General features: G+C 55.5%; 1 protein-coding gene across 7 annotated transcripts in view; it reads right to left on the bottom strand.

Moving 5' to 3' along the window:
- Positions 1–12,025, bottom strand: part of SORBS3 (sorbin and SH3 domain containing 3) — a 28,948-nt gene that overhangs the window by 1,960 nt on the left and 14,963 nt on the right. For 4 of the 7 annotated variants that reach the window (XM_029937438.1, XM_029937450.1, XM_029937454.1 and 1 more), the window contains 15 exons: positions 11,120–11,158; positions 10,613–10,706; positions 8,830–8,920; positions 8,494–8,580; positions 8,342–8,395; positions 7,441–7,527; positions 6,850–6,896; positions 6,264–6,448; positions 6,055–6,107; positions 5,887–5,933; positions 5,586–5,700; positions 4,125–4,250; positions 2,607–2,912; positions 1,723–1,823; positions 1,056–1,162 (listed from right to left, as the gene is read on the bottom strand). In XM_029937438.1, coding sequence (XP_029793298.1) covers positions 1,056–1,162; positions 1,723–1,823; positions 2,607–2,912; positions 4,125–4,250; positions 5,586–5,700; positions 5,887–5,933; positions 6,055–6,107; positions 6,264–6,448; positions 6,850–6,896; positions 7,441–7,527; positions 8,342–8,395; positions 8,494–8,580; positions 8,830–8,920; positions 10,613–10,706; positions 11,120–11,158 — 1,539 coding nt within the window. The remainder of the gene's footprint in view (positions 1–1,055; positions 1,163–1,722; positions 1,824–2,606; positions 2,913–4,124; positions 4,251–5,585; positions 5,701–5,886; positions 5,934–6,054; positions 6,108–6,263; positions 6,449–6,849; positions 6,897–7,440; positions 7,528–8,341; positions 8,396–8,493; positions 8,581–8,829; positions 8,921–10,612; positions 10,707–11,119; positions 11,159–12,025) is intronic. The other 3 variants (XM_029937446.1, XM_029937470.1, XM_029937476.1) reach the window with 3 other exon arrangements.

The following is a 12,025-nucleotide window of genomic DNA, read 5'->3' as shown; positions in this document are numbered from 1 at the left end:
TGCTTTTTCTTATTGTCTCTATTTGCAAAGCTTTATTAGTAGTCAAAATAAAATTCAAAAGCAGGGGCACCTGGGTGGCTCAGTTGGTTGAGCATCCGACTCTTGATTTCAGCTCAGGTCATGATTTCATAGTTTGTGAGTTTGAGCCCTGTATTGGGCTCTGTGCTGTCAATGTGGAGCCTGCTTGGGATTCTCTCTCTCCCAGTCTCTCTGCCCCTCCCCTGCACTCTCTCTCTGTCTCAAAATAAACAAATAAATGAAGTAAATCAATCAAAAGCAGAAGTGTACACAGTAAAAGAAGAATGTGCCCCCACGCCCACCCCTCCAAGGCAAGCACTGTGAACACATTAGTGCTCCGTAATCGCTGGTGTGTCAGAAACTTGGTCAGCAGTGAGGTGCTAGGATTCAGATGAGAAACGGTGGGTTGCCAGGTCAAGAGACTGCCCCCAAGGCCACCCTTGCCTGAGCAGCCTTGCCACCCTTTAGGCTCTGCAGCCTGCTTCCTCTGAAGCTGAGGCCTATGTGGCCCTGCCCACTCTGAGGAAACAGGCTGTGTGAGGCCTGCTGGGCTGGTCACCTTGAACCAGGCCCAGGCCAACTTGCGGCTTCCTGCTTTAGTCCTCTGCCTGAGCTGCCTTAGGACCAGCCCTAAGGACCGGGATCTGGAGGTGGGGGTGCGTATACTTGGGTGTGAGACTTGGTCCTTTCCATCAGAGACAGGTGTGTGGTGGGAAGGACCAGGGCTGTGAGGGTCAGGAACGCTGCTGCCTTGAGTCTATGCTGACTTCATCAATGACCCTGGGATCGTCAGTCAGACTACAAATCTTTGCTGAATAGACACTGGCAGACAACAACAGCCCACCAGATCTACCCAGGGACCCCAAGACACCCCGTCTGACCTGTGCCCCCAGGTCATCTGCCCAGGACCCTAAGATATTCCCCATACTCCCTGGGACTCACAGATACCCTCTTCCGGTCTGCCCCTCAGCCCATCCCCCTGGAACCCTGAAATACCCTTCCAACCTGCCCCCTAGCCACCCTCCAGGCCCACATACCCACAAACCAGCCATCATCACACTGCTGCATGACGTCCACCTGATCCCCCTCCCGCAGCTCCAGCTCATCCTCATTCTGGGGCCGGTACTGGTACATGGCCCGATACCTGTGGGAGACACCATCATGGCAACCGCTAGAGCCTGGCCCCTATCTCCGATCAGGCCAGAGAGCCTACCCCAAGTGTTGCCGTGTCCTCTGAATATCCCAGATGATCCCATTGGCCTCTGGCCCAGCTCCTAGAATGGCAACTCTGTCTGGCTTCAGTGCATCCTTCCCCAGGCCTGCTCCCTGCGCTCCAAGCGCCCCCCACCCCAGCCCCTCTTCCTTTGAGCTCCCAGTGCTTCCAGGTCTGTTCTACCAGTTCCCACACTTCACACATACACACACTGACCTCAGGGCTAGAAACACAGTGAGGAGATGGAGGCCAAAGGGCAGAGTATGGGAGGCTTGCTTTACGGTTATAAGGCTGGCAGGAACAGGTCAGGACCAGCACAGACAAGCGCTCCCCCCCCAAGTAAATCATCCATCAGTGCCCAAGGCAGGAGTTTACCAAATCCATCTTAGTGGAGAAAGGGCTAGCTACGGGGTAGGTGGGCATCACTGTGCTCAGCACTGCCTGCCAAGCAATACTCCACCCCTGACCAAGCACCCCCAGATGGTACTCACGGGATCCAGTGTATCTGAGTGGTGTTGGGGGAGGCCCCTAGGTCCAAGGGACAGCTGGAGCCTCCAGGATGGGACAGAGTTGACCCAGGGGTGCCGAGACCCTGGAAAGGCAGGCAACACGCAAGCATGAGGGAGGGAAAGTGCAGTGGGCCCTCCCACTTTACCTGCCGCCCCCGTCTCATCCTCTGAAGCCCCAAAACAGAGAGGTCTGTCTGAGCACTGCACTTCACAGGGGCTGGGAAGCTGAGGCCCAGCTAGGGTAGGTGGCTGACTCTAAATGCCAGCACAAAGCTGGGCACGAAAGGCGCCCCGGGCTCACATTGGTTTGCTGAGCACAGGAGTGAGTGCATTTGTTTGTGGGTTTGTCAGCATGAGGACCAATGATATTTTTCACCTGACCCATTAGCTACGATAAGCTTTTAGATCAAACCCACCCGAATACCCTCTCCAGTGGGAACTATTATCCCCATTCCGCAGTGGAGAGAACCTAAATCCAGGGAAGGTATGTTATCTGCCTCAGGTCACACAACAAGTGAATGGCAGACCTCTGACTCCCGCATGACCCTGTCCCAGAAACTGATACAGGCAAATCACAAGAGTGGAGTCTATAGGGTCAGGAGGTCTGGGTTGGCTTTAGTGTCATACCTAAGGCTGGCTGGCTGCCCCAGGTCACCCTGGGCTGCAGCTCAAGAACCAGAACCAACTTGAGAGGTCTGAGGCCCACGAGGCCAAGGCAACTCTGCAGCGCAAGGTTCTGTCCAGCGATCCCACTGACCTGTCCTGGGGCAGACTAGGAAGGTATCCAAACGATTCCATCAAAGGAATGGAGGAAATAGTGTAGGGAGCAGGGTATCTGCTCTCTAAGCTGAGGCAGGTCACCTTACCTGTTTCTGGGCTCTGGGCTCCTGGGTAGGGAAGGAGAAGCCGGTGCGGTGGGGGGAGGTCCGGCTTCTGCAGTCAGGATCAACTGGGCTGTGTGATGTTAGTGGGGAGCTGGAGTGCCGGGCCAGACGGGTGGTGGTCAGGCGGGGAGATGCAGGGAGCTGGGAGCCATGGTCGCAGATCCGGACCCGGGGGTCACGGCACACCTGCACATAGCTGGCAGGGAAGATACCCTGGCGCCCTGTGCCGGAGATGCGCCCCTCATACCAGTTCTCGTTCACCTTGCGGATCAGGCAGATGCGCTCCCCCTGGGGGTGCAGCAAGGCATCAGCTTCTGCAAGGCCCTCCTGGGCCCCTGCCCCTGGTGGTGCCCATGGGAGCTGTCTTATTTAAACCTAATGCCCTGCACAAAGGGATCAAGTTCAGAGCAGGTCAGCAGGTTGGGCAGTTGCATCACTAAAAGATGGTGGAGTCAGGAGCCAAGCCCAGGCTGCCCGGGCCCTTCCCACAGCAAGCCGCACTGGGCGTGGATCAAGTCCTTCCTCTTTGGGAAGCCTACATAACATGTACCCCTCTGACTCGGTGGCACCCTCTCCCCAGAGTTCCAGTCAAGAGGGAGCCTGGTGGCTCTGCCAATTTCAAGTTGGGTGGCCTTGGACAAGTTACTTTGCCTCTCTGAGCCTAGTTTCCTCACGTGTTAAGTGGGGATAACAATCGAGTTGCTGTGAGGAGCATGGGAGGTCAGTGGCTGACTGGTAAGGAGCACTGGACAGGCATCCGTCACCACTGCCACAATAGGGTCTCATCCCTGCCTCTTCACTGGGTGATCCATCGTCAGTGCATCAAAAAAAAAAAAAAAAAAAAAAAAAAAAAAACCTCCTGGGGACAGCCAGTGTGTCCTCAAGCCCACATGCTGACTGACATTAAGTAGGGCCGCCCTGGGGAGGATGGTCTCCAGCTCTCTTCTGCCACCTACCTTGCTCCACCCAGCCACCTCCTCCCCCTCTCTCCTAGGGGCCAGCACTTCTGGAGGACTTCACTAGGGGCATTCATGGTCTCTGCCCCCAAAATCAACCAAAGCGAGGTCAGTTCCCTGCCTTCTATGACTTTCTCAAACTTCCTTGATTATGATCTACAGTAAAAAAATAACATTCTAATAACAACCCAGTACACCGCATGCACATGGGTACACAGATAAGTGCCTAACAGTTTGATAAAATACCCTTTCTGCATGCAAGGCATTATAACATTTCAGTTCTGTTCTTCTAAAAATGCTGATTATGATCCTCACAGCCTACCAAATTGCAACTGAAAAAAGCACAACTACTCTAGAAGTTTCAAACTTTAAAAAAAATGGGCTAAATTAAGGGAAACATATGCAAAGAAATTAGGAAAAATTTTAAATACTGGGTGAAGATGGGTACACTTCACTCCTTAAAAAATGTTTTTATTACACATCTTTACCCATGTCTTCACCAGCCCTTGCCCTCCACCACCCCTCCCTCCCTGCCAGACCGCACCTTGCGGAAGGACAGCTCCACCTCCAGATCCCCCTTGAAAGTGTACTGGGCCACTGCTTCTCCATACTCCAGCACCTGGTAGGTGGGGGGCTTGATAGGCTTAGGGATCTCATCTGCAGGGAGCACCTACAGGAAGAAAGGTCATGACACTCAGCCTGGACATCAGCTAGGCAGAGGAAGGGTGAGGGAACAAAGAGAAGATGGTATGGGCAAAGATGTGCCCCAGAAGCCAGCGAGGATACCAACACCAGACACAAGCTTGGGGGTAAGCACAGCCTAGGGGTGGTTAGCCCAGAAGGCTACTACAGGAAGAATTTTCCCTAGTGGTATGTGGAGTAGGCAGTGGCAGAACAAAGATGGAAGCCAGTCCTAAGAGACAGTTTAAAGTGGAGCATGGAAGTGAATGAAGAGTTCCAAACAGCAGGGAACATCTTGTAACCTGATCTAAAACTGAGGATCTAACACCACCGCTAAGAACCAAGTATGTCTCTTCCCTGTCCCTTCTACCCCACCCAGAAGCCCCATATTCTCTTTAATTCACCCTACTCATAAAAAAATCAAGCAGCTAGTATAAACCATTTCATACTAAGATGTAAATGACTAATAACATGGAATACTGTGTATACATTGTGGAGTTTCCAAATCAGAGACTGTTCTGAAGGTAGGGGAGGCCTATTGATGCTTATCAAATCAAGAGCCTGAATTAAACAATAACCCAATCCATGGGTCAAAGAGGAAGTCACAAAGGAAATGAGAAAATAGTTTGAGTTGAATGAAAAAAAAACCAACAAAATATCAAAACTGGTGGGGCATAGTTAAATCAGTGCTTACAGGGAAATTTATATCATTAAATACTTAAGGAAAATAAAGTTTTATTTATTTTGTTAGGTAAACTCTACCCCCAGTGTGAGGCTCAAACTCACAACCCCAAGATGAAGAGTCACATGCTCTACTGAATGAACTAGCCAGGCACCTCTGGATCTTGTATTTAAACACTTGTCTCTGAACCTTACAAGCGCCTCTGTAAAATGGGGATGACTGATCTCTTCTCAGATTAATGAGAAGCATGTATATGTGATGTGATTAGGAAAGTGTCACACACTGTGTGCTTGAGAGAGATGGATGCTGAATGGTGAAAGTCTGGGCTGGTGGCCTCTGGTGCAGGAATGGGGTCATTTGGGTGTCCTCCATGGGCTGGGCTTTACCTTTAGTCCTCATTTAAGAAACACGTCCTGAGTATAGGCAAAGCACTGGGTGCAGCCCTGTGGGGGCCAAGGGCATGAATGAGGCTGACCTGGCTCCTGCCCCTGGAGTTCAGTTTTACCTACTAGGAAACCTGTAAGATGTGTGGGAAGCAGTCAGCTCCAGAGAAGGGCTGTGGAGGGATCCGCGGGTCTGCACTCTAAGTCTCTGCAACCCTCCCACCCTCGCAGCCGGGCTCCTGCTTGCTCTCCGGCTTACCTCCACATAATTAGCAGGGAAGATACCCAGCCTGCCATGGTGCTCCCCCTCTAGCCAGTTCTTGTCCACCTCCTTGTGGATGTAGACAATGTCACCCTTCTTCAGAGTCAGCTCCCTGCAGGCCAGAGCAAGGACAGCCAGCAAGGTGAGGCCCTCCCAATCCTCCTTCCCTTCAGACCTTGTCTAGTGCATGGAGAGCCTCCTCCACCCTCTGGGGAGGCCATGGCAGCCCTGTCCTCCCCTCCTCCCATAGGGTGCAGAGACAGTCCTGGGGGTGGGAAGGAGAGAGAAGGGCACTTACTTAGGGGACTGTGCCTGGAAGTCAAACTTGAGTCTGGCAGCCTTCCTCTGGGCGGGGGGACAGAGGGAGTCACCTCAGTCAAGCAGGTAGCCGGTGTGAAACAGTTATCACCCGGACCCACGCCAGACCCCCCTGCACCCTGACCCTAGTGTTCCCACCCCTCCTTACCTTCCTCTCTTCCTTTCTGACTGGGCTGCCCCCTCGTTCAGAAGCACTAGAGTCTGTGGAGAACAACTATCTCAGCCGGACGCCACGTCTGGGGGGGCGGAGTTGAGGTGGTGGTCCGCTCCCCCAACCCCAGGACAGGGACCAGTGGAAGCAGGAGGCTCTAAGAACTTCCTGCCTCCCCGACCCCCCTCCCCAGGGTACCAGCATACTGGTGCGTGGTGGCAGGTCTCTGGGTGAGGAGAGCTGGTCCTTACTTCGGGCCGAGGTAGGGTAGACAAAGTCCCTGCGACCTAGGAAGGGGCTTGTTCCATCCGCCATTCTGTAGGGGCTCAGGGGCCGGGAGGAATCGTGGTAAAGTGCATTCGGGAAACTGGAGCTCCAGGTGGAGGCCGGGCTGAGCGGGACACAGCGAGTGAGCCACCTGTCCGGGCCCTCACACCCTACGCCGCTCACCCCTGCCCACCCAAAAGTCTCCCCGCATCTCCTGCCGCCTCCTCCCAAGGCGTCTCCCACATCCCGAGATCTGAACAGGATGTCCTACTTCCCCAGCGGTCGCGGCCCGGAAAGGGTGCGGCCTGGGGCCGTGGGAGGGCGCGTGCGAAGCGCGAGGCTCTCCCGGCCTGGCTCCGCCGCCGGCCGCGGCCACCCAGTCCTCGGGCGGGGACAGTTTCCCTCCGCGGCCACTGGCCGGCCTCCAGGCCCCTCCTCCCGCGCCCTCCGCGGGGCTCACCCCCCTTCCCGGCGCGGCCGCCCCCTTCCCGCGCCACGTCCCTGGCGCCCCGCCTGGCCACTTACCGCGCCGGGGGCCGCGGTTCCCGGGACCGTCGGGGCACTTGAGAGCTCTGTGCGGGGAAACGGAGCGCGGTCAGGGCCCGGGACGCCGGGCCTCGCCGCAGCCGAGGCCGCCGCCTCCGGAAAAGTTTGCGGCTCGGAAGGGCGGGAGGGGTGGGAAGGGGCAGGAGGGACGCGGGGTCCTAGAGTCGCCCGCGCAGGCGGGAGGGCCGGGAACCCGGGAGGAGCCGACGAGCCGGGGGAGGAACCGTTGGGTAGCGGAAGAGGGGAGGCAGGCCCAGGAAACCGGGGCCGGATAGGGGCTGGGGTCCCTGCGAGCTGAGGGCCGGGGGAGGGGGCGGGGCGAGGCCGGGGCGGGGAGCCCCAGGCCCCCGGACGTCAGGCTGACGTGGAGTCGGCCTGGAAGGGCTCTTAGGGGTCATTTGGAAAAGTCAACGCCCTGCATTTTATAAAGGAGAGAGCAGACCGGGATGAAGTCGGTCCAAGGTCGCGCTGGAGGAAACACCTCTGGTCTGCCTGTCCCTCCCACCCACGCTCAGCTGCTTTGGGCTCCGGGTCCCAGAGTCACTCAAGAGGGACCTGGGAGGCCGGTACCTTGGGGGATGGCTGCCGGGTCTCAATTGACCGAAGGTCCTTGTCCAGCTCCGCGCTCAACTTGGCTAGCTCTCTCTCCAGCAGGACCTGGGGGCGGGTTATGCGGAGAGACTTGGACAGTGACGGGGGAGGGGGGAGCAGGGGGAGATGCGGAGGGGGGACAGCGCGGGGAGGTGGAGGGTACAGTGCAGGAGCACTGATCGAAGGTCAGGTGTGAGAAACCAATGGGCAGCAGGACAAAGCTCGCAGTGCTTGGGTAAAGGGCAGGCTCCCTGCCTGTGGGCCTGCCCAGAGCTGTCACAGGATATCAGGATGGCCCTTCCACGGCCTCTCACTGGCCCCTCCCATCTGACCGGGCTCACCTGTCCCAACTCCCATGATAGTACCTTAGTACTTCCTGATAGTGTCTTTTGTCTTGTTACTTCCCTGCTCCAGAGCCCATAAGGCTCTCTGTGTCCGCTCTAACCAAGTCTTCCGTGGCTTTCCACAGCCTGTACTCCACCTGCTCTCCCTCCTGCTGCCCCTCCAGCCTTTGCCTCTGTGTCTCCTCCACACTGAGTGCTCTCTCTCTGCCTAGCCAAGCTCTCCCAACTCTTGAAAGCCCACCCAGCTCCACCTCCAAGAACACTTCCTGACAAGTCCACGCTGACCACGCCCTTCTCCAGTCCTGCTTTGGTCAATAGACATTTATTCAACACATATTTGAGTGTATACTGTAGACCAGGCACTGTCCCAGGTGCTGGGGATACAGAGGACAACTCTGTGGTACTGGAGAGGGTCAGAGCTTTGGGTCTCTGGCCTTTGCCCATGGTTGGGGGACTAATACCACCCAAAAGGCTCCCTCATTTGTCCCCCAACATAGCTGTCTCCCTCCTCCACCAACCTGTCCTGCAGTACTCACCTCAATGGGCTGAGACGGCTTCTCAACAGAGTCATCCACTAGCGGTTTCTTGGGCTAAGGGTGGGAAGAGTAAGTCGGGGGGGTGAACCCATTTTCCAAAATGCACTAGCTAAGGAGTACATCCTCTCTCAGAGGGCCAGGAGGACACTTACCCTCTGCCCAGTCTCTAGTTCTTGCAGAAACTGGTTCCAAGAATCTTCCGTCCAGACATTTTCAGCTTTCTCTTGGCGTCTGGGCACCTGCATGAAAGTAGGTGGCATCAGCTTGAGTAGGGGGGTACCAGGACACTGTCTAGGCTCAAAAAGCAGGCCTGTAGGCCATTGCCTCACCCCTGTGCCTGCCAGTGCTCTCCTAAGGATTCTGGGCTGTCCTGGCTGCACAGGACAGGCCCCAAACTGAAGGGGCATTATCCATGCTCTGTCAGCAGAGGGGACTGACCAAAGGGCACAGCACCGGGGGCAGTGTGGGGAGGATGCTGGGTAGGCTACCTGATGTGGGGTCTGGTGTAGGGAGGAGGATGCTCCAGGATTACAGTTGAAGGTGCTTCTAGAAAACTCTTCAGAGAGGTCCCAGCTTCTTCTAAAGACAGGGAGAACATCTCTTCAGTTTCCTTTTAGGGAGACTGAGGCCTACATGAGAACACAGCCCTGCACACACACACACACACACACACACACACACACACACTGCCCCTCATTACCAGCTCCAGCCTGTGAAAGCAGTGTTACCTAGAGGAAAGTTACGCGCTCTGAGTTCAAATGCCGGCTCTACCAATTAGCTGTGACCTTCTGGCAAGTTAGTGAGCTCTCCGAGCCTCAGATTTCAATACCTATAATATGGGAAGGATTCCCACCTTCACGAGGGTGTGGTGAAGCTGTGGCTAGCTCTTTCCTACTGCCCTCGGTGAAATACCCCACGTTCACGTTCAGTCTGGCCCCAGGGCAGTGGCTATGTATGTCTGTGCGGCTTTGATGAAGCTGGTATTTCTGGCTGTCGCAGCTGAGCAGTCTTACACACAAGCCCAAGTGTGGGACCACATCCTAGTCCAAGGAGAGCCCAGGGCAGGGGAAAGAGCCTGTGGTCCTGACTCAGGACCCCTGGGTAAGCTATTTCTGTTCCCTCGGCCTCAGTTCCCTAAGGGTTCTGGATTCAGTGATGTCATCTGTGAAACCAGCCACCAAGGCTCCATGTGGTCACATTTGCCCTAGTTCCCCTCCAGGGTTCCTTTCTTGGCTGGCTTAAAATGTTCCAGCCTTTGTTGAGTTTGAATGTTTCCACCAAGTGGAATCCCTGTACCAAGCTTATCAAATGATGGAATGTCTGAACGGAGGGTCAGGATTTATTGGCTGTATGACTCTATTCCCTATTTTAGAAATAATAATATTGGTAATAACAGTGGTGATGAGAATAGAATACACCATTCCTAATTTAAGGAAGCTCTAGTCATGTTTAAGCCTGTATTTGCGGGGACTTGCTATGTGTCTTGATCCTCACAACCACACTGTGGTCCCCACTCAACAGATGGCTGAGATTGGTTAAGGTGCCCAAGGTCACATGGCTAGTGGCAGCACAGCAGCTTGAATCCAAACTCTGGGTTCGAATCTTGAGCTCTTAGCCTCTGTCTTATTGATGATGCCACGAGCCACAGGCCAGTTATGACCACACTAATGAGGGTAATCCCCTTCCTGTAAAGGAATAAGAAACTCATTGATTTCACTTTGAGGCAGAGATCCTGATTCTCAAGGTCTGGTTGAGCCCCTCCAGGACCCTGGCAGCCTGCACTGGGCTTGTGTGGTTTGTGCAGAGGAAAGGAACTGCATCCTTCACTTATGTGGAAGGGTGCCTCTCTCATCATCATCTCTCCCAACCTGGGAGGAAACTTGGGCTCCTCTGCACCCCTCGTTTTCTCTCGGGCTGTGGAGTGAATGGCCACAGGTCCTCGCCTGGCTGTGGGCCACTCCACTATCCACTCCATACGACCTGTGGATCTTTGGTTTGATGAGTTCCTGCAGCCAACCTCAAAAGAATCACAGGCATTCCTGACCAGGAATGGGGATAAAGTCCACCCCTGCCCGCCATTCCCCTTTGGCCCTGGCTGGGAGAAGGGTATGGAGTGGTGGGGATCCTAAGAAGGAGCAGAGCTGTGGGATAGGGCAGAGGGAGAGGGGCATGGAGAGGCTGCACCAGCCATGGCCACCAGGGGGTGCCAGTCCCCACAAGGAAGCCAGCACCCCTCTGCAGCACTTGGGCCCCTTTCCTACAATGGCTCACCCACTTAGAGAAGAGGCCTGGCCTGGCCTGGCAGCCGGTCTTTGCTGGGACCCTGGATGCCTTGAGTCTGCAGAGGCGGCACGGGAGGAAGCCCCTGAGGGTGGGAGAAGACAGGCCAGGGGAAGTGAGAGCTGAGCTTTAGGATACCTGGGTGACCATTGAAGGTGCTGGCACCCACGCTCACAAATGCTCTCGGGTGGCTTGTTGGGAACAGGGTAGGGGTGTGCACCAAGGGCATCACACTCTATTAAATCTTCACAACTTGGGGTAGGTAGTGTTCCCATTTTACAGATGAGGAGAGAGAAGCCCAGAGAAATCAGAATCGGGGCTAAGATGTCTCCTGGACAGTGAAGCTGAGGCCACCTTCCAGGGGATTTGGAGCTCACTGGATATGGGCTCCAGGAACTTGTCAAGTTGAACGAAGCCAACTGGGGAGCCTCAAAGCCAGGCTTACACGATGGGCAAACGTAGGCACTGACTTGGGGTGGGCCACCCGCACCCCCTCACCTTTGGGTGATTCCTCAAAGGTCCAGTCCAGCCGCAGGTCTGTAGGAGCAGAAAGGACCAGATCAGGGATGGGGCAGCAAGTGCGGACGGCGTGCCCTGTGAGGCCGCCGCAGCTGCTCCCAGCCGTTCTCCTGCTAGAGCAGGGGACGAGGGGCTGAGTCAGGGCCTGAGTCAGGGCCTGAAGAATGTCCCGAGGGAGGGAAGGAATTAGGAGGGCAGTTCTCTGGAGGGCTTGAAATGCCTCTGGCAGACTTTGGGCCCGAGTGAGCCAACCCAGGCGGTGGACTTGCCCAAACCCTCCTGCTCCTCCCTCCCCGTGTTCCCACACACACCCTTTCCCTGACCGTTGTAAATCTGCCCTCACCATGTCAGGTTGGGGCAATTCCACCTCCCTTTCTTCCTCTTTCCCTTTCTGTACCCCTTCTGAATGCCTATCCTTACCCCTTTGCCCAGACCCACTCCTCATGGCGCTCATGACTTTCCGGGGCCTCCTAGGGAAAGCTGCTGACCAGCCAACCCACTTGATCCCTTTGGCATGCAGACGTGCCACAACAGCACTTGTCTTAAATGCAAACAAAATGTCTCTCCAGATCCCATACGTCCTCCAGCTCCTGGACTGTTTTGCTTTACTTTGCAAGAAACAGTTGTCCATCACTAACTCACTGTCTCCAATTCCCATTTTTGGTAAGCAGGATTTCAGCCCCAACACGACTGCCCCCACTGCTCTTATGAAAGACCCCAGTGACCTCCAAGTTACCAAATCAAAATGGTCACTCTATGGGGCACCTGCGTGGCTCAGGCCTCCAACTCGTTTTCGGCTCAGGTCATGATCTCACAGTTTGTGAGTTCCAGCCCCGCAGCAGAGCCTGCTTGGGATTCTTTCTCTCCGCCCCCCCCCCCCCCCCT

The sequence above is a fragment of the Suricata suricatta genome, chromosome 1 (assembly GCF_006229205.1).
Source record: "Suricata suricatta isolate VVHF042 chromosome 1, meerkat_22Aug2017_6uvM2_HiC, whole genome shotgun sequence".
Classification (NCBI taxonomy): domain Eukaryota; kingdom Metazoa; phylum Chordata; class Mammalia; order Carnivora; family Herpestidae; genus Suricata; species Suricata suricatta.
The sequence above is the reverse complement of the archived record's forward strand: the minus strand, read 5'-3'. Positions and strand labels throughout refer to the sequence as shown.